The sequence below is a fragment of the Quercus suber genome, unplaced genomic scaffold (genome assembly GCF_002906115.3).
Source record: "Quercus suber isolate HL8 unplaced genomic scaffold, Cork oak 2.0 scaffold_788, whole genome shotgun sequence".
In the NCBI taxonomy this organism is placed as follows: domain Eukaryota; kingdom Viridiplantae; phylum Streptophyta; class Magnoliopsida; order Fagales; family Fagaceae; genus Quercus; species Quercus suber.
Window position 1 is genome coordinate 106,793 of NW_027070224.1, and position 22,823 is coordinate 129,615.

At 36.4% G+C, this 22,823-nt stretch overlaps 1 protein-coding gene and 1 long non-coding RNA gene across 2 annotated transcripts; one reads left to right on the forward strand and one right to left on the reverse strand.

The window, feature by feature from the left end:
• The first annotated feature begins 8,085 nt into the window (after window positions 1-8,085).
• Window positions 8,086-13,075, forward strand: LOC112033434 (uncharacterized). Its single transcript, XR_002885224.2, has 2 exons — window positions 8,086-8,272; window positions 12,799-13,075. It is a non-coding gene; the product is annotated as an uncharacterized LOC112033434 (long non-coding RNA).
• Window positions 13,076-14,119: 1,044 nt separating this feature from the next.
• LOC112033425 (zinc finger BED domain-containing protein RICESLEEPER 1-like) lies at window positions 14,120-15,429 on the reverse strand. The gene is made up of 2 exons (XM_024066197.1): window positions 15,137-15,429; window positions 14,120-15,062 (listed from the first exon to the last, which is right to left on the reverse strand). The coding sequence occupies exons 1-2, from the start codon at window positions 15,427-15,429 to the stop codon at window positions 14,120-14,122; spliced, it is 1,236 nt and encodes a 411-aa protein (XP_023921965.1).
• Window positions 15,430-22,823: the final 7,394 nt, after the last annotated feature.

Sequence of the window (22,823 nt, forward strand, 5' to 3'; positions counted from 1 at the left end):
AGCCCCAACATAGGAAACAAAACACATTTAATCCTACATAACACAAAACTAAACAAACTTATATTGAGTTCAAGCCTAAGACAGAGTTGGCAGTGTATGAAAATTGGGGAAGAAAAAGAGAAGATTGTGTGCGTGATTAGAATAATCTTCTGACTCATATTTAATAGCATAGCACAGGTTAGCGACTAGTAAACATTAATCTAAAGTATTAAGCTTCTTAACATAACACTACAGCATTATCTTTCATCAATACAACTCCTTAATCGGGGATAAGAGCCTTGAATCACCATATGACAATTAGCACCATGATTCAAATTAATCTAACGAAACATCAATACCAAGCATAGATCCTAAGTAAACCAGAAGGCTTCAATAAAGCATAACCAACCTAGAAAGGAACCAATATTCATAAATCAACTTATTCCTACAACAATCCAAGAATTCAAACAAAAATAAAAATAAAAACGTGGTCATGCAATTGAGGGAAACGAAAATAAAAACCTCAAATTGAGTTAGTAAATTAACCGAATACCTGCTCTGCCTGTAATGTAGCCAGCAATGTCTGATACGCAGCAAGGACGTGTGTGGCATGCTCTGCGGTGCTCTTTGGCCCGCTCCACCTACCAAACATGAGGTTTCGACAAACGCTCATTACTGAACTTTACTTTACATTTAACAAACTTTGCTTTATATTTCACATCCATATACGTTGCATTGATAAGTTTCTTTTGTTTGTTAGTTTGACATATTTTTAATTATATCAAAGAGACAAATAAAATATAATATACTATTACACATAAATAATTATTCGTAAGAGACACTTAGCTTGAATAACGAGAATTCAATGAACGTACCTAATGGTAAGGGGCCCTGAGTGCATTGGCAGGAGAGGCAGCCTTGTAATAGGGCATATTCATGGGAACCTTGAATAGGCCCATAGCTGCACCAAAAAGAGTGCTCCTCCAATCTGCATTGCATCCTTCTTCGATGCATGACAAAGATGCCTGTAGAGCCAGGCCAATGCTGCACTACCCCAGCTGTACTGTCTCGCACCGCTGATTGAGTTGAAGAACTGTAGAGGCAACAGTGAGACCCGGTCCACCGACTTGTCCATGAACAACAGGGCCCCCATCCGTACAAGTAGGTGGTAATGGGCATGTTGCTGCAGAACTTCGTCACCAGTGTTCGTAGTTGGAGGAGCGGCAAACTGTTCATCAAGCCACTTGTATTTTATCCTCACCCCAGTAAGGGTAGACTTGTTTGAGTTTGGTATCACAGGTGGAGGTTCATGGCCCAACAAATCCCGGCACACCAAGTTCCATTGCTGGTCTGTCCTCTCAGTGATAGGCAACTCATCCATCGAAATCCCCAGCATCACCTCTATATCTTGCAGGGTGATACCCATTTCTCTATGGGGTAAGTGGAATGTGTGCATCTCTGAACGCCACCACTCTACCAATGCCGTGATCAAGGCATGGTCGACCTCCATATCAGGGACCTTGAATAACCCGGTCAAACCTGCTGTATCTATATATTGCATGATACGCGGGTCTAGCCCACCCTGCAGCAATGCACATTTACAGCGTCGAACCTTTATGATGCCAGGCACCACCTGCACATGGACGAGCATTGTGTTAGGTAGTGCACATGAGGTAATTATAAAACAGACGTGTATTAATAATACAACTACATATCTCATCGGTAGCGTGCCTTCAAAGTGGAGTTGACCGATGATCCGGCTGCTAGGTCAACTGGGTCAGCTCATTGGGACTAGGCTGCACTCTATCTAGTGCCTGCATATCTGACATGGCAGCAAATAGATTGTTAGAAATTATCTGAAAAGTAAACCACAATTAATACAAAATAAAATTATGAATACAGTAAGACATATTATGATCCCAACAGGATTGTCAACATCACTTCTTGCCCCCACTTAACATGCAACCCAAAAGCAATCAAATTAAAGCTTAAATAAATAAGAACTTGCCATAATTTTACATAAAAACACTTTTTTTTTTCTATTATCTGTAATTGAAGTAAAAAAAAACAAAAAAAAAATGACTAATTAATGTGCTAGAAACTTGATTGATACCTAGCTGTTCAACAGCTGAGCAATGGACCACTAAGATCCCTACAGCTACAGGTCATTTGGTCTCAAATTCTCAACTTCATATCTAGAAAACTATACTAATTATTCTACATTTCTACTCACTAGATATGTAAGCATACCATAACTCAGTCAGCCCATTTCCCTACTTCTTAGGTCTATTATCAACATTTTAGGAGTTAATTCTACTCAATTTCCTGCTTGGTCAATTAATTTTAGGATTTGGTTCTAGATCCATTTATATGAGTATGACTCTATCAGACTCCAAACTATACCTAGGTCCAGTATTAGCTATAAGCAATAGTCAGAATTCTACATTAGACCATGAGGCTTAAATTTCATCAAATAAAAACCAAGTATAACAAAATCCAGTGAAGTATACAGGATGTGTATACTTCACTGGATTTTGTACAAACTATAAGTTTCTAGTATAAACTACAAATTACAAAAAGGACTCTACATGGACAACTCTTGGCATTCCAAAATATCCTTCTATGCCTCTCTCTCTCTCTCTCTCTCTCTCTCTCCATAAAAGGAACATATACAAGTTGGTACAGAATTCCAAAACACTAAAGAAAGCATGAAAATTGTTTGGTTTTAGCAATAAAGAAAGCATACTTGAAAGATTAATCCTAATTTGTGGGAGAGCACACTAGTGAATTAATACAAAAGCAATTCAATTAGCATTAACAGAAACTAACAAAAAGGTACCAAACAAAAGGGTACCAAAAAAAAGTAAAGTCATTGAGACATCTTCTCACCAAATTGTCTTCCTATTTTAAAAGAGATTTTATCATTTGGTTTAAGATTCAAATGAATGATGGAAGATTTGAGAACCAACATTTAACAACAAGATAAAAAGTATATGATTCACAGTCAACATAAAACAAATGAAAAAACAAAGATAGATTGAAGTAACAGTCAACATATTATAACTCACACATTCTTAGAGAGAATGAAAGACAAATATAGATTAATCCCCCTCTGATAATCATAAAACAATTGAATATTAATAATCATAAAACAAAAGTTACAATCTTTGATGTGCATTTAGTATATATTTTCAATGTCAGTGCATAGATTAATATAAGAAACTTCAGAAAATGGAAATCATGAAATTCATGCCATGGCTTGAACTCTAATGAAAGTAGCAATATATTCTCTATTTTCAATGTCAATGCATACACTCATACTGTTTGCAACAAATAGAAATTCTACAATAAATGAAATCAAGAAACGATATCAACATGAAGTTCAATGTCCACACCTATCGCAGAAATGGAAAATATTTATATAAACTAGACTTTCATATATTAATAAATAAATTTTATTGATAGAACAGGTTCCTTCATGTTCATGATGATAAGCACACCATAACCTAAAAAAATTATGCACAAAACCAAGTGATTATGGGAAATCTAGAACAGCCGTTGCTATTTGTAAGCACCCCAGGCACGAGACCAATCAACCAAAGTTCTAATCAATAATGATTCCAACCAAGTCTTTAATCAGTTTGTATCTTTAAAAATACAGCTATTTTGCTCCTTCCACAGTTGGCAATATCAAACAGAACTTTTTCAAACAAACAAACCATTTTCAAATACTAAAAAATTTAACTTGCATTTATTATCATTTTTTCTTCCCCTAGGCAAAATCTGAACCTGAGTCATACCCATAAAACAAATGAAAAAAAATTGAAGATTTTGGTAATGCGAGATCCCCCTCTGATAATCATCCATTTCCCACAAAACAAATGCAGCACAAACAAAACAATCATCAACGGCAAAGCAACGTACCTGTAATCAACGGCAGCGGGTACGGTGAGGGTTCGAAAAGGGTACAGTGAGGGTTCGAAAAAGGTACGGCAAAGCACCACAATACCGATAACGGCGACTGATCGAAAAGGGTGAGGGAGACTGATGAAGGGTGGGGGGAGAGTGAGGAAACGTGATCGCAAAGAGCGAGGGAGAGTGTACATAGAGAGTAATGGCAGAGAGCGAGGGAGCACGAACAGGCAAAGAGTAAACAGGCGTTGTGAGACGTTGGTTTTGAAAATGTAAAGCAAATGGCGTTGTGAGACGTTTATAAACAACCATTTTTTTAATTGTAAAAGGCCACATCTGCTTTGCCAGCATGGCACAAAGCTGAAGCTAACTTGATTATATAATAATCGAGTTATTTATATAACTCGCCCGTCTTATTATCGAGTTACAAAAAGAGGGGCATTTCCCTAATTAGTTTGGGAAAGAGGGCAAAATGCTGCTTTTTTTGCTCAAAAAGGGTAATTGCCAATTTTTTTCTCATTTGAATGTCATTATTAGATTAATTAGAAGGCACAAGAACTACACCCTTGTTGTCCATCAACGATTATACTGTTTAATTATTTAACACTATGGAAACTGCTTTCTTGATTATGCTATTGCTACTTTGATTAGATTTATCACTCAAGTTAATTTCAAATTTTTAATTCAATAATTGCGTAATTGCTAACCTTTGAACATCAGTAAAAATTAGGTAATCTATTTTGTGATTGGAAATATGACACCCTAAATTGAGATGAATGAAAAATTAAAACACTAAACCAAAAAATAAATAAAAAAACAAAGTGAGCCTTATCACACGCGCAAAGCATGTGTGATGATGATGTATATATTATTTTGGACATGGATGAGACACGATTGTAACATGATCTCCCTATCTCTCTATTTCTCAATTGTCCAACAACTTAGATACTCTCATCTTTGCGCGTGTGATGATGATGTATATATTATTTTGGACATGGCTGAGACACGATTGTAACATGATCTCCCTATCTCTCTGTTTCTCGATTGTCCAACAACTTAGATACTCTCATCAGTGTTTAGATCAACCTCTAGTCACTTCGTCAGCACTGTTTTGTCGATTGGTGCTATTAGCTTGATATTCCGTCTACCACCAATGCCTCTAGTGGAGTTGGAACATTAAAGTACATCATCTCTAATATTTTATCATCTGTTATTTATTTGAATTCGAAAAAGAGGAAAGCTATATACAACGAGTTTACTATTGTAAAAGGGGACATGACATAAGCAGATTTGGAAGTTCATACTTCCTAGCAATGTGAATGAATAAGAGAACAATAGCAATTTAATTTGAAAAGGGGATATGTAAGATAAACTGATTAAGAGTAGATAAGAAATTTGAACAATTAAGAGTTTAGGAGTTAACGATAATTACATTGTTAAGACTTAAGAGTAGCAACATGTACTAAATTTAAGAGATGTTGAAAATATTAATTTAGTAGTGGGAGTCATAATTCTTGGCAGATTTAAGTCGCTCCTTTGAATCATATATCTTCATTTCAAAAAAAAATTGACAATGTGGTGGTTTAGTGCTAGATAACCCAAAAAGAAAAAGGGAAAATAAATGATAAACTTTTCAGTCAACACGTTGAGTTGCATAGAATCAGCATAAAGTGAAGGGAAAAAAACCGCTAAGAGTCAGTGCTAATGGTTGGTTGGAGTTGACATCAAATCATATGTTAAGCTTGGCAATTTTTTAGGTTCAATTATTAGCAGGCTCCATCTATAAGGTCACAAGTTGAGCCATCTTCCTTTTTTGTGTCTATGCTCATAAGTATGTATAACTTAGGGCCTACATTTTGTGTCTATAGTAGACAGTAGTTAGGGTCCTGTTTGGTTAGAGATTTTTAGTATCATTGTTTAAGTGTTGTGGAAATACGTATGGGTTAAAAAGTGTTGCGAAAATACGTGTTTCAGTGTTTAAACATTGAAAATTGTTATTTAAACGCCCGTACAAAACACCCTCTAAATGCTAAATTTTTAGAAAACTTGATTAAAGACAAGCTTTGAAATCAAATTTAGAATTAAAAGGTCGATAGTAACCAAAAGCAATTGAATTTCATAGCAAAACCCTAAAAAACATGGAAGCATATTTGGATCCTTGAAAATGATATCATAAGGGAGGTCATTTAGGAAGACATCAGTTTGTTAGCACAAATCAATCCAATATAAGATAATATCATTGTCAAATGTTAAAGCTTTTAGATGACTTGACCTTCTAAAACTTTAGCCTCACTCCTATTGCCCATTATTTATAACTTTGAAGCTTGAATCCTAACAAATGAGCAAAGGACTAGATCTCTACATTGATCATATGATTTTGCGATTGAGATTTGAGATGCAACTAAAACAAACCATTATTTTTAGAAGGTATTTCTTTCTAAGACGACAATATTTGGCCTTAATGTCTTTTTCACACATCAATGTATGTTTTATAGATAAAACTTAGGTACAACACCTTAAATGCAATACATAGTAGGTTCCTAAATTGAATTGAAATACTTGATTGTTTTAATTTTTGTTTTTTGAAAAAAATTAAATAATTTATGTTTTATTGGTCAATGCAACCAAATATTTGAATTTAATTGGAGAATGTAATGTACTGTACATAAAACTTTTTACTTAAATTTACACCTTTTTTTAATCTATGTGTGTTACATAGAAATATAACAAATTAACTAAAGATAAAAGTTAACCCTAATATTCTATCCTATATCATCCCAATGAAAACAAACAAAAATTTTAATTTATACCTTCACTTTTTTTTAATTTTTTTTTTTCAGACTTTTGGGTTTTTTTTTTTTAGCCTTTTGGGTTTTTTTTTTTTAGTGAGATTTTCTTATAAATAAAAAATGATATAAAATATGGTTACTCTATTTTTATTTTAGTAAGTATAGTATAACCTAGGTTATCTTAGAGCTCCAAAAAGTATATAGTATAATCTAGACAATGTGAGACAGTTAAAATTGAGATTTAGGTTCCGTTTGTTTTGGCTTCAAACCATTTTCGAAAATGCTTTTACACCAGCGTGTGTGTTTGGCAGGTATAGAAAATTGGGTCAAATGGAATTGGTTTTCTGGGTTGACTGTAAAACAAGGCTTGAAGGGTGTAAAACCATTTCAGGTTTTATTTTACCTTCAAATGAATTACACCCCAGGAAAATAGAAGAGAGAGAGAGAGAGAGAGAGAGAGAGAGAGAGAGAGAGAGAGAAACAGCAAGGAGATCGCACCAAAAGCACTGGCGAGTCGCACCCAGCACCGGCGAGATTGCACCCATAGTCGCCACTAGAAGCTCAGCGGCACCGCCATCTAGATCGTCACCACCCAAGACCGATCCACTCAAAACTGATCTCGTCCTCGACCCACCCAAGACCAAGCTCGTTCGTTGAGCAATGCCCAAACCACAAGGCGTCGTCCCCTCCTGAAAACCCATTCCTCAAACCCAGAAACCTATCCCTGAAACCCAGAAAACCCATTCCCCAAACCCATTCGTCAAACCCACCACTCCGACAAACCCATTCCATAAACCTATTTCTCAAACCCCCACTAACCGCGCCGATCTCTCTCTTTCTGACACTTAAGTCCCTCTCTCATGATTGGTCTTGGGATTTTGATTTTTTTGTTTTGATTTTTGTTTCTTTGATTGTTTATATATTTTGATTCTCTGTAATAATATATGTTTGGATCCTAAGAAAATGTGAGAAACATGATAAAAATGGGTTTTCTAGAGCATTTTCAGCAACACAACCAAACACTAGAAAATATTTTCCAAAACATTTTTTCAAATGCAACCAAACACTTGAAAATATTTTCCTTTCCCGAAAATATTTTCTCCTGTATTCATTTTACACTCGAAATTTAATTTACATCGAACCAAACACAGCCTTAGTTTAATCCTTTTTAGCAAAATTGATATCTATTTTAATTCCTAACTAAATGTTTGGTTTTACTTTTAGGCCGCAAGAAACAATTTATGGATGTGAATTGTCAACTTATGTAAAAAGAAAAAGTGTTCCTAATGTTTGATGAGTTTCATAATATTTTGTGGTGCTTTATATTTGTGGTTCAAATTTTATCTTCCTTAAGTATTTTGGTATAAAAGTGTTAACAAACAGACCCTAATACTAGAATAATTTAATGAGGCCCACTAACCCATGTATCAGATTGAGCTCAGCCCACCAACCCAACCCAACCATAACGCTTGGGCCAGTCTACGCTCTCAGAGGAACTGATAGCCCAGCTTAGCCCATCTTTGCGTCTTTATTTGCCTCAACATCTCCGAGATAGGGTTTGAAGTTGAGCCTCTCAACTTCACAGCAACATGGTATGCTTCTACTTCATCTTTTGTTCTGTCTCGTATGATGTTTCTGTTATCATATTGTTTTTGGTTTGATATATTCTTTCTTTTTTTTCTTTTTTTTTGATTTGTGATTTGAAGTGTGGAAAATGAAAGAATGGGTATTGGTTGGGGTTGGTAGTTATTGTTTTGGTTTGTTTTTATTGGAAGCTTTATTATGCTTATTTTGAGTTTGAGATTCAGACCCATTAATTTTTCTTTCAATTAAAATAAAAATCATATTGATAAAAAAAATTGGATTAAATGTTAAATTTTGGTAGGATTGATATAGATCAGAAGTCAATTTTCAAAGTTCATAAATTTAACAACAAAAATCATGATTCAAAATTCAGAAAATTTTTAGTTGCTCCAAAAATATCTTTAGGAAAAAAATTTTAGTCTAGATATAAGCAAGATAAACTTAACAAATTAAAAGTCTAGAAATTGTTTATGGTAAAATTTTCACTTGGGGTAATCTGAATACCTTGATTGCTTGACAAGAGTGTTTGTGATCAACGAAAATGTGAGGTGTGAAAGTGAAAGCCTCTGCGAAAGCTGTGATTGTCTCGAGGTTGTGAATTAGCTAGCAATCTAGCATTTTTAGGCTGAAATTGTAATTCAATGTGTTCAAGAATGAGCAAAGTTTTATAGGAAAATTTTATGGATGTTTTAAATTTTTTTAGGCAGGCATATGTTGGTGGATACTTATTGATGTATGAACAAGGGTTGGCTTCCTAGGATAGGGCATTGTCTTTTATTGTTGGTCAATGGGGCTCTTCTTTTGTGTGGTGTGGTTACAAGCACGAGACAAAGAGGGAAGTGGTGCATCACATGTGTTTTCTCTTGTTGCCTTGTACTTTCTTTTTATCATCCTTTGACTGATCAATTCTATTTCCTTGTACTGTTTTGTTGGATAGATGTAGATAGGTGCTTGTAACGTAAAAAGAATCTTAATGAGTGACACATAGAGGTTTTCCTTTCTTATTGTTGAGACTGATGCAATCACTAAATGGTAAGATGGATTAATCGACAATCAAGACCATAAGCAAAAGAAGCAAACAACACACTACAAGTCTGATAGATCAGCACGTGTGAAAGAAAGAAGTAAAATCAGTTAGAAGCTCCAACTGTCATGTTCTGATTAGTGTAGTCATAGTGGCAGTTATGCAGTTAGAATTTTGTTAGAGCTGTTAGTTTTGGCGCCATTTGCTTCTCTGTTTGTACATGTATATGTATTGACTAAGTTTGTAAATTAACTCACTTGATTTTACTAAATAAAATCAATTGAGAAGTTTTCTTTTCATTCTCTGGAAACTTCCTTTCTTTACATGGTATCAGAGCAAATTGCTTCTGCTGAAGCTCTGTTTTCCCCTTTTTTGTTTTTCAATCCCTCGATTTTGGATTTCAAGTTCGCCATCTGATGTTTCAGAAAATTTGAGTTACTCTTACCTTGGTCCTGCCTTCCATTCCTTTGTTATGGCAATCACTACAACCCTATCAGAACCTTCTTCCTTTAATCAAGCAGTTCAATTTTCTAAATGGAGGGATGCTATGGACAAGGAAATTACTGCCTTAGAACTTAATAATACTTGGACTTTGACACCATTACCTCTAGGCAAATCACCTATAGGTTGCAAGTAGGTGTACATAATTAAGTATCATGCAAATGGCACCATTGAGAGGTATAAGGCTCGTTTAGTTGCCAAGGCTTTTACTCACCATGGCTTGGATTATTCTGAGAAATTTTCCCTTGTTGCTAAATCTGTTTCAGTCAGAAGTGTTCTTTCTTTGGCCGCTATGAAAGGGTGGTTCTTGCATTAGATTGATGTAAATAATGCATTTCTTCATGGAGATCTGCTTAAGGATGTTTACATGTGTCTTCCACCTAGCTTTCACAGCAAGGGGTAGAATCTAGTTTGCAAGTTGAATAAAAGCCTTCATGGTCTTAAGCAGGCATCTAGGCAATGGTTTGAAAAGTTTTCTACTACAATTCTGCAGATGGGATTTGTTCAATCAAGATTTGATTACTCCTTGTTCTCTCATACACAAGGTTCTTCTTTTACAATACTCTTAGTGTATGTGGATGATATCTTGCTTATTGGAAACAATCCCACTTGTGTTGATAATTTGAAGCAGTTACTTGATGTTAAGTTTGGCTTGAAGATCTTGGATCTTTAAGGTATTTTGAAGGGACTTGAGGTGGCTAGAACTAATGCAGGAATCAGTTTAAACCAAAGGAAGTATGTCTTAGAGTTTTTAAAAGACACAGGGTTCATTGGTTCTAAACCATTCAAGTTTCCTTTGGAGCAAAACTTGAGGTTATCTAAATATGAAGGTAAACCTCTTGCAAACCCTGCATAATTCAGAAGGCTGATTGGAAGATTATTGTGTTTGACTTTGACAAGACCTAACATCACCTATGCTATTCATAGGTTGAGTTAGTTTGTATCACAGCCAATGGAAACTCACTTGCTTACAACCAACAAGGTTCCTTAGTACATTAAAGGTTCACCAAGGAAATGGATCTTCTTTCCTAGCAATTCAGATTTACATATCAAATCTTTCTGTGATGCAAATTGGGCAGGATGCCCTGACACTAGGAGATCACTAACAGGTTATGTAGTCTATTTGGGTGAATCCTTGATTTCTTGGAGGTCAAAGAAGCAAGGGGTGCTTTCAAGATCTTTAGCTGAAGCTGAGTACATGGCAATGACTAGTGTAGCTTGTGAAATTACTTAGGTCTTGTAGTTGCTTAAGGATTTGAAGATTGATCATCCTAGGCCAGCTATGCTATTCTGTGACAATCAAGCAATATTGTACATAGGTGCTAATCTAGTCTTCCATGAGAGGACAAAGCATGCTATTTATAGGTTGAGTCAGTTTGTATCACAGCCAAGGGAACCTCACTTGCTTGTAGCTAACAAGGTTCCTTAGTACATTAAAGGTTCACCAAGGAAATGGATCTTCTTTCCTAACAATTCAGATTTACATATCAAATCTTTCAGTGATGCAAATTGGGCTAGATGCCCTGACACTAGGAGATCACTAACAAGTTATGTAGTCTACTTGGGTGAATCCTTGATTTCTTGGAGGTCAAAGAAGCAAGGGGTGGTTTCAAGATCTTTAGCTGAAGCTGAGTACTTGGGTCTTGCAGTTGCTTAAGGATTTGAAGACTGATCATCTTAGGCCAGCTATGCTATTCTATGACAATTAAGTAGCATTGTAGATAGCTACTAATCCAGTCTTCCATGAGAGGACAAAGCATATTGAAGTAGATTGCCATTTGGTGAGAGACAAGATCATGGAGGGCATGATTAAAACATTTTGTATTGCAACAAATTCACAAGTTGTAGACATATTCACCAAGGCATTGGGTTACTCATCTTTTGCAAGACTGTCAGAAAAGTTAGGCCTGAAGGATATTTTTGCACCAATACAAATGAAGTCAACTTCCTCAGTTCAAGTCACAAAACTTAAGGTCCATGACTTGAAGGGGAGTGTTGAGACTGATGCAAGCACTAAATGGCAAGATGCATTAAATGACAATCAAGACCATAAGCAAAAGAAGCAAACAACACACTACAAGTTTGATAGATCAACACGTGTGAAAGAAAGAAGTAAAATTAGTTAGAAGCTCCAGCTGTCATGTTCTTATTGGTGTAGTCATAGTGGCAGTTATGCAATTAGAATTTTTGTTAAAGCTGTTAGTTTTGGCGCCATTTGCTTCTCTGTTTGTACATTTATATATATTGACTAAGCTTGTAAATTAACTCACTTGATTTTACAGAATTGATTCAACTGAGAATTTTTCTTTTCATTCTCTAGAAACTTCCTTTCTTTACACTTATATATAACTTCCCTTCACACAAATGTATGGTAGAGTCTTCTGATGAGGGACATCTGAAGTTAAGTTCAAGCACTATCTACTACATCTTTCTAGATATGTCTGCTGGATAGCATTAGCTTTTGTTCCTATTCTGAGGTGTAGACATTGTGGAGCATTCTAATAGGTTGAACTTGTGGTTTTTTATTTAGAAGACATCACCTATCTCTTATTGCTGTGATTTTTATTCTACAATTCAAATTTTCCTTATTTCAGTTGGATTCTAAATTTTGAATTTGAAATTGTTACACTATTATCAAAATTTCCTTCTTAGGGCTTAGGGTGTTCTCTACACAGAGCCATAGAAGTCATAATTTTAGTCTCAAATTATCCTGAAGTTGAAAGGGAACTTTGATTTTAAAATTTAAATTATATCTTGATCATGGTGATATTTACTAGTAGATCTTGCTCTAATGAATGCTTGAGAGGCGTACTCATTAACAACAACAAAAATGCTTGAGAGGTGTAAGATATTGTACCATATCTTTTGTTATCTGATTAACCTTTTTTGATGCAATTCAAAGTGATATACATTTACATTGTTCTTTAGTTGCCTACTCTTCATTTTCTTATTTGATTGCATTGTCAATTGTTTTGCTAAAGTGTTTTCATTATCTATTCTATTACCCAGCCTAAGCAAATCCACGACATCAAAGATTTCCTTCTCATTGCAAGAAGAAAAGATGCACTCTCTATGAAAATCAAGAAGGGCGAGGATGTTGTCAAGTTCAAGGTGTTAGGGTTTATGCCCAAAAATCCAATTTATTGGCATGTTGTAAATAATTAAATTATTTAATTATATAAGACTATCTGTAAATGAACTAATTGGACATTATCATAGTCCTTGAGATATTGTATGCGATTTAGTTACAGAAGATATAAATCACAAGTTCTTTGTAAATTCAAAATGTAGTTCGTAGTCGATGATGAAATTGAGCGTTTTATCTGTGAGGACTATAACACATCAACTAAGATGATTTGTCTTGATCATGAAAGTGGAGACTTTTAGTTGATGTGTTTTAAGTATATGGGTGTGCATGGGTCGAGTTGGATCAGGTTGAGGGGATTTTTTGACTCAACTCACCATGGTGGGTCAAAAAAAAATTTAACCCAACCCAACTCACATGGGTCGGGTTGAACCCATGAGTTGGACATTTTTTTTATTACTATTATTATTAAATTGAGTAGGAAAAAAATGTATCACACTTGTCATCTAAGTTGATAAACAAAATATACATTAATATATAAATTAATATTCTAACTCAGTTGTAAACAAAAATATGTCTAAGTATCTAACTGAGTTGATAAATAAAATATAAATGAATTATTATCCTAATTCATTTATAAACAAAATATACATGAGTTTCTAATTTAGTTATAAACAAAATATATCTAACTGAGTTGATAAAAAAAAATTATATGAACTATTGAACTAGTGTCTTAAGTTCTTGACTCAGTTATAAACAAAATATATGTAATTGAGTCAGTAAATAAAATATACAGAACTAGTATCCTAAGTTCCTAACTCAGTTATAAACAAAATATATCAAATTGAGATTATAAACAAAATATATCAAACCGAGTTTATAAAAGAGTTCTATACTAGTCCCACTAAGAACCAAAGTATCCAAGTTATCCAACATTCCAATTTCCAACTAATCTTCCTCTTCCATTGTTATGGTGCTTTGAGATGCAAACTTTGAGACAAATCAAAAAAATAAATAAATTATATAGTGCAATTTCAAAACCCAAAAGGCTTATATAATAATTAAAAAATTACAATCATAAAAAATTACTTTGTTGAAAAATTACTTAGTTGAAAAATTACCTAACTCAAGACCCTCATAGGATTCAACTTCTTCCATTGATTCTTGAAGATCAATTATATTTGTAGCACTTAACCAATTCTGAGCACAAATCAGCATTTCAACTGTGTTAGGCAACAAAGAGCTTCAAAATGGATCCAACACACGACCCCTAGTACTACATGCAGACTCAAAGGCAACTGTAGAGAGAGGAATGGCTAACACATCACGAGCTACTTTTAAGAGAAGTCGATATTTTGAGGAATTCACCTTCCACCAATTCAAAATACAAAAATTTGGAGAATCTTCTTCCACACAATCAACCAAATATCTTTCCACCTCTAATTTGCTTTCCAAACTATCTGCTGCCAAATGCATCTTACAAATAGATTTCACCAATGCATGGGGATCTTGCACAGGTCTAGTCTCAACATTGTTTGAAGAAGAGCCATCTTGACCTTGCCCGTTTGAATACCCATCACAGTCACAATAGTACTCATACATACGAACAAAAGTCTTTTTCACCTTTTTTGTCATGTTCTTTGCCACTGCTCTTGGATTCCATTTGGTAAACCAAAAATTTAGAAACCTCAACTTGTACCTCGGGTCTAGTACAATAGCAACAAACATCATCAAATTAAGCTTCTCAATGTCCCCCCAATACTTATCAAATTTCTCATGCATATCCTTTGCCATCATACTCAAAAGAGGATCTTCACTTTCACACAAGTTTGTCAATTCAATTTTCATCACACAAAGTTCATGAAAAAATACATTAGATGTGACATATAGAGAACCAAAAAATCGTAATGTAACTTCATAAAACAACTTCAAAAATTTCACAAACACCTTCACATTATCCCAATCCTCAAAATCAGGTGGTCCTAATATTTTTTTCCCATTTCCATCATCAAAGAAGTAATGAATATATTGTGCATCATTAACACGTAATCTTTCAAATGCCCTTTGAAATTTTTCTGCATTTTCTAGCATCATGTAGGTTGAGTTCCATCGAATTGGAACATCAAGACATACACAACCCTTGCTAGCAATCTTTACTTTTTCCACACATGCTTTAAACTTATCATACCTAGATGGAGAGGACCTCACATACCTTATTGCATTATGGACTTTTAACAATTGACTTATGAAGGCTTTTCAAACCTTCCATCACAATAAGGTTCACAATGTGTGCACAACATCTCATGTGCAAACTCACCACCCAAGATAGAAGCACCCCACTCTTTAGTTATCCTATCCAAGTAGGTTACGGTCCCACTGTTATAGGTTGCATTGTCAACTGTGAGGGTGAAAATTTTATCAATGCCCCAACTAAGCAACAATGACTCCACCACCTTTCCAATGGTTTCACCTTTATGATTAGGGACTTGACGAAAATTTAAAATCCTTTTGTGATATTGCCAATCATCATCAATGAAATGAGCAGTAAGGCACATGTAATTAATATTTTGGATTGAAGTCCAAGTGTCAGTGGTGAGGGAAATCCTTTCAGATTTTTCCAAAAATATTTTCAACCTATTCCTCTCTATTGAATAAATTCTTATGCAATCTCTCGCAACAGTAGTGCGAGTTGGGACAATGAACCTAGGCTGCAACACATTACTATAGTACCTAAACCCTTAATGCTCAACAAATTTAAATGGCAATTCATCCACAATAATCATCCTAGCAAGTGCTTCCCTACACATGCTCTCATTGTAGCTTACAGCAATAAGACTATTACTATTAGCACCCTCCGCATCATCACTCTTTTTAGGTCTGAAGGCTTAAAGTCATTTGAGTCTTATCCTCCTCCTTATTCTTACCATAAGGATATTTTTTACACCGAGCTTCCAAATGAGTTCTTAAGTTAGTAGTGCCAAAATTTTTTGACCCAGCAACATAAGTTTTACCACAATACTTACATTCAGCTCTCTCACCTTCTAATAAGATGAAGTGACCCCATACATATGATGTTTGATTAGGTTTTTTTTTACCTTCTGCTTCTATGGGAGGGAGATTTGAGGCAGCAGCACTAGTGTCTGTTGTCGCCATTTAAGGAGCCTCATTTGTGGGAGTGGGTGCTACAGGAACCTCATTTGTGCCGCATTAAGTTTCAGATGCCATCTATAAATATAAATATATATATTTTTTTTAAAAAACCCAAAGATTAGTATAATGTTACTCCTTAAAGACAAACAACACTAATGACTAAACAACAATAGTAAAAATAATGGGGAGAGGGCTAAACAGAGACAAACCTGCAAAGCAAGATAGAGAGAAAGAGACACAACAAGTCGACAAGAGAAAATATAGTAGAGTAAGAAATACACCTGTAGGTTGAGACAATGCAAAAACATTTAAAAACCAGCCAAAAGAAAACTAAGAAATCAACAAAGCAAAAGCTAAACATTGATCCACCACAGTAAGAGAGATAAATAGATAGAGTGAGTGAGAGAGAGAAAACATTGAGAAACTTTACCTAAAACCTGAAGAGATAGCTACCACAGGAAAGATAGAGCCACCGCCGAGGCAGTGATGATAGCTGATGGACGGCAGTGGCTCAGCAGAGGGAGAGAGTGTTAGAGTTCAAATAGGAGTGAAGTGTGATTGTGTGAGAAACTGGGAGGGGAGGGGAAAAGGGAGGCGGCACGTTAGGTTTGTCATTAGTGTGATTGTGAACTAATAGGATGTTATATATGATAGGAGGAAACCAAGTGATGGACAGCTAGTTTGTAAATTTTTTTTATTAATTATATAATACATTTAAATATATATTAAAAGAACTATTACTAGGATTTTATATTATATAATATATATGATAGTATTAGTAGGAGGAAACGAGGAAGTGCAAGTGCTCTCCAGTTGTTTTTTTTTTTTTTTTAAATTATTAAATATATAATATATATTTATAGTAGGAATCGAAGTGCCCTACAGCTGGTTTTTTTTTTTTTTTTTTAATTATTAATACCTTGGTTCTGTCTAGTACTTCTATTTTTCTGTAAGTATCTAGTTTTCCATAGGCTTGGGTCCGAGGACCATGCAATACCTGGTTCTGTCTAGTACTTCTATTTTTCTGTAAGTATCTAGTTTTTCATAGGCTTGGGTCCGAGGACCATGCAATACCCTGGTTCTGTCTAGTACTTCTATTTTTCTGTAAGTATCTAGTTTTCCATAGGCTTGGGTCGAGGACCATGCAATACCTTGGTTCTGTCTAGTACTTCTATTTTTTGTAAGTATCTAGTTTTCCATAGGCTTGGGTCCGAGGACCATGCAATACCTTGGTTCTGCCTACCCCTTCATTTTTCTGTAAGTATCTAGTTTCCCCATAGATTTGAGTTCGAGGACCATGCAATACCTTGGTTCTGTCTAGTACCCAGGTATAATGGTGTGAATAGTTTACCATAGGCTTGGGTCCGAGGACCATGCAATACCTTGGTTCTGTCTACCCTTCTATTTTTCTGTAAGTATCTAGTTTTCCCATAGGTTTGAGTCCGAGGACCATGCAATACCTTGGTTCTGTCTAGTACCCAGGTATAATGGTGTGAATAGTTTTACCATAGGCTTGGGTCCGAGGACCATGCAATACCTTGGTTCTATCTACCACTTCTATTTTTCTGTAAGTATCTAGTTTCCCCATAGGTTTGAGTCCGAGGACCATGCAATACCTTGGTTCTGTCTAGTACCCAGGTATAATGGTGTGAATAGTTTTACCATAGGCTTGGGTCCGAGACCATGCAATACCTTGGCTCTGTCTACCACTTCTATTTTTCTGTAAGTATCTAGTTTCCCCATAGGTTTGAGTCCGAGGACCATGCAATACCTTGGTTCTGTCTAGTACCCAGGTATAATGGTGTGAATAGTTTTACCATAGGCTTGGGTCCGAGGACCATGCAATACCTTGGTTCTGTCTACCACTTCTATTTTTCTGTAAGTATCTAGTTTCCCCATAGGTTTGAGTCCGAGGACCATGCAATACCTTGGTTCTGTCTAGTACCCAGGTATAATGGTGTGAATAGTTTTACCATAGGCTTAGGTCGAGGACCATGCAATACCTGTTCTGTCTACACTTCTATTTTTCTGTAAGTATCTAGTTTCCCATAGGTTTGAGTCCGAGGACCATGCAATACCTTGGTTTGTCTAGTACCCAGGTATAATGGTGTGAATAGTTTTACCATAGGCTTGGGTCCGAGGACCATGCAATACCTTGGTTCTGTCTACCACTTCTATTTTTCTGTAAATAGGGGTTTGTCCTCGAACCGCTTTACTGGAGGTGATTCCTCCTTGGGTCGATTATGATCTTTACACGTGCGTTGATCTCGCCTCCAGCTCGAGGCCCCATCTTTTTCATTTATGAAGCGCCCTTTGTCTGTTCGTGTTCCGCGCTTGACGCTTCGGTGCGCGAAACGCGCCTTCATTAATGTCCTCGTGAATTAACACGAGTCCAACGGTCCATACGCCTCCTTGGAAATTGGTAGCTTCATTATTAGCCCAGCTGATAATTCTCTTTTCGAATTCTGCATGAATTAATTCTCACCAACCCTCATCCCCTATATAAGGTGGGGAGATGGTTTCTCCACAATCCATGAACCTCCCAACACAAACAGAAAAGACACATCCTTACAGCTCCCCAAGCCCTTTTAACAACCCGCCGGAATTGTGACTGGAATTGGCAATATGAGGCGGCTTTGGGCGGGTGTGAGGACATCCGTGCCAAGAGCCGTTATGGCCGCAGCCCCCACTGGGCTTCCAGTGCGGCAGAATCTAGGCGTAACCCCGATGGGCCATACAAGGTGGCCCGGAGGGATGTTGTTAAAGTACCTAACGTCTCTCCTCGGAGCGCACCCCGACGAAGAAGACGTGCGAATTCTATCATGGGCGGTGCTCGAGTGTTGCCGTCTCCAACGGCCAACACTCGCGAGGATTGGAGAGAATCAAGGGAACATCATGGGGAAGGTGTCCCGGAGCCCCTGCATCTGCTCCTCTCTTTGTTCCAGCTCCGCTGCTCCGAGAAAGGAGTTGTTGGCGGCCTTGAAACAAGCTGGCCCTCCCCTTCCCTGCTTTTGGTGTCAAGTTCTCCCATTCTCTTGATGCCAATAAAAGCATGGGTTGACACTTCCCTCTAACTAGTTTTTTAGGGCTGGTCCACCTGGGCCTCTAATTGTAGAACTAGCTGGTAGGATTAGCTTGTAAATTTGTTTGTGAAACACGCCTGCCTGAGCCTCTGATTGTAATTTGTACTGTTTCTGTTTATGAAATAATATCAAGATCTCTCTTTTCTTTGTCAAATCTTCTATTTTTTTTTTTTTTTACTTCGCCAACCTACTGTAAAACGACCACTTAGAACAATCGCCTGGTGCGCCGGCCAGCACCCTAATCCTCCCACAGACGGCGCCAATTGTGGGAACTCAATTTGGATTTGACCCTGAGTATGAATGAGTTTTCAGCCCAACAAGCCCAAACAATAAATTTGTAGAGAGTTGGTTAAAGGTTTAGGCGCTGGCCGTCGTTCACCAAGCATGAACTCTCTTTTATTGAAAAAATACTTAGAGTTTATTTACAACTGGGGGGATGCTCCTCGGCCCGTGGCCGAGGAGCTCCTTTCCTTCTCCTTTCCCCCCCCCTTTGCTTACTTTACTTGCTTTTCTTATATAGTCTTCATCTTCCTATCTCCTTCTTCCATCTGTTGATCATCCATTCGCCTCTCTTCTAGTCGTCCGTCCCATTAGAGGCCTTATCCGTACTCAAGTGGTTCACTCTGATCAACGTTGCCCTGCTAAGGGTTATATCCCCATTAATGCGGCCAGAGGGGTTAGGTGAATGCATTAAGTGTGAATGTGACAGCTCGCTATGGGCTTGTCCCTTTCCAAAAATTATCCTTAGTATGCCGAGGATGAAGAGGTCCTCGGCGTGGGTCAAAAAAGAGGCTTTCCCCAACTTAGCCTTGGATGGTCAGTCTTCCTCGGCGCCGGCCTTGGGCCTGCTACGCGATGGGCTGAGGCTGTCAGGCCCACGGGCCCCACAACCATCCAAGAAAGAAAACACACAAACATGTTTCATTACTTGTCAAGTTCTAGCATTTAAATTCCAACGCCAACATAGAAGTGAAACAATGCATTTATATTGCACTATTACGATTCTAACGCTAACTTGATAATGATAAAAAAAAGGCTAATTTCAATTTCAATAAACATAGCATTGAACAAGCACACGGCACTGAAAAGAAAACAAATATAAACGTGGCCTCTTTGAACCAAACAAAACAATATATCCCATATATTAATAAATGCACTCAGGGTTTATTGAACAATAAATCTAAACAAAATTAAGCAGTAATTTTTTTTGCATAATTTTGAAACACCAAGAAAACAGATTTCTTTAATTCTAAAACCCAATCACATGTTATACAAGCATGATATTGAAGTTTGCTCTAATACCACTTGTTGGAAAAACTGGTTTTGCATCTCATACAAAACCCACAGTGAAAGCAACACAAGGATCTACTTCATTCATGAGAGATAACATATAACCTTGAATTTTAGAATAAAGAAGAGAAAGCATACATTGATGCAGTAAAATTCAAAAACAAGATTTGAGAATACCTTCAATCTTTATGCTAACTCCACATGGTGCCCAAGATGAGTGATCTCTCAATTAGTTCTTAAGTACGTTGATTTTCCTTTTTGGAAAAGTGTATTCAAAAGATTCTTCATAGAAAAAGTGTTTTCTCTTCTTTTAATCATATGTATATATTAACTACCTTGGCAGTTACTTTATTTAATAACTCTTATTAAATAAAAATTGATTATCTAATTGGGTTAGTTTTTTGGGCTAGCCCAATTACGCTTTAGTGTGTGGCTTGGGATGGGACCAAAGGAACTAATAATGCTCTAGCTCCAATAGGTTTTAGACTTATCTGTCAACTCTTGACAAGCCCAAAGTTAAAATTAATTATATAACAAGTACTACTATAGAAATATAATTGCACTTTAGGCCTTATTAATAAATTATATCCCAAGACTAATATAATATCATTGGTCCTTCCATGAAATATCCACAATGAATAAAGTCATAATTAAACTGTCACTTTGTAAACAACTATTTTATTCTTTGAGTTCATGTTTTAATCTTTTAGTTATTCAAATTTATAAAATTTAATTTCATAAAATATGAACTTTAGTACCTCTTTACTAAAGTGGCCGGCCCTGAATAACCAATTCCTATTAAACTTATCTCAAGATGATATTTCATGTCTTTATGAAAGAGATTATAGATTTCATCTTGAGAATATGTGTTCCCTCAACACTAAAAGAGATTATAGATTCCATCTTGAGAATATGTGTTCCCTCAACACTACGTGTGGTTACCCAACATACTGAGGTTTCGACTGTTAAATTAAATCTCACTCATGATATATCAAATAACCTACATTTCATGATCGGGTTCACTATCCTCTCAGGATTGAGATTCTATGAAATTAGAAGTTGTGAGATTAATTATTCAGGTGACAGTTGTTAATTGAATTATTAATCTCACAGTGGTCTAGTTTAATATGTCTTACACACTTAAGTGGGGGTGTGCAGAAAACCCACCAACCTACCAAACCCGACCTAACCCAACCCAACCTGCCGGTTGGGTTGGTTTTTAGGACTTAGCAGGTTGGGTTGGGTTACAAAACTTTTTTTATAGCGGGTTGAGTTGGGTTTGGGTCATAAAATTACAAAGCCGCCAAACCCGACCTGACCCACTCATATTTAATATATATTTAAATATATTATATATTTAATATATTTTTTAAATAACCNAAAAATAGAAGTACTAGACAGAACCAAGGTATTGCATGGTCCTCGGACCCAAGCCTATGGAAAACTAGATACTTACAGAAAAATAGAAGTACTAGACAGAACCAGGGTATTGCATGGTCCTCGGACCCAAGCCTATGAAAAACTAGATACTTACAGAAAAATAGAAGTACTAGACAGAACCAGGGTATTGCATGGTCCTCGGACCCAAGCCTATGGAAAACTAGATACTTACAGAAAAATAGAAGTACTAGACAGAACCAAGGTATTGCGTGGTCCTCGGACTCAAGCCTATGGAAAACTAGATACTTACAGAAAAATAGAAGTACTAGACAGAACCAAGGTATTGCATGGTCCTCGGACCCAAGCCTATGAAAAACTAGATACTTACAGAAAAATAGAAGTACTAGATAGAACGAAGGTATTGCGTGGTCCTCGGACTCGAACCCATGGAGAAAATAACTATCTGGAGAAAAACCAAAGCGTTACCTAGAGTCAAGATATAACACGGTCCTTAGATTTATATTTGAAGGATAACAGATGATTTCATGAGACTAACTCCAGAATAGAATACAAATATCGAGCAGAATATTATAGTAAAGCAAAAAAAAGGAAACATCTGTAGTTGGAAGCAAAGTATTAAGCATTCAGCTCAAATAGAAAGTATTCAATTTCCTTACAACGCCACTGAGGCAAGAAACAAAATGAAATAAAAGAGAGAATGAAAGAGAAAATAAACAAAATTATCCTATGTCGTATACCAGTCTCCCAAACTCAGTAGGCAAATTAATTTGATAAGCAAATCAAAAGGCTTTAGCCAAGGCCTAAGGGCTTTGTCTCGAAGGGTCCGCCGGAGGCCTCGCCACGTCTTGTGGTATTTCCTGACCCTCGGTTATAACTCCCCCCAACGTTCTCTGGGGTTTAACCTCCTCGGATGGTTGGTCAGTTAAAGATATATCCTCGGCGGTCTTATCGTGACTCTCAACCGCTGGTAATGAGGACCCCTCCTCGGGAGCAGCAGAGGTAGTCTCGTGAATTACAATTGGGTA

What these genes read in the sequence shown, in the direction of transcription:
- LOC112033425 (XM_024066197.1), bottom strand. Translation starts at nt 15,429, where the DNA reads ATGTGCCTTACTGCTCATTTCATTGATGATGATTGGCAATATCACAAA. An exon ending in GAACCTTATTGTGATGGAAG is followed by an intron (nt 15,063 to 15,136) that starts GTTTGAAAAGCC and finishes CTCTCCATCTAG; the next exon opens with GTATGATAAGTTTAAAGCAT.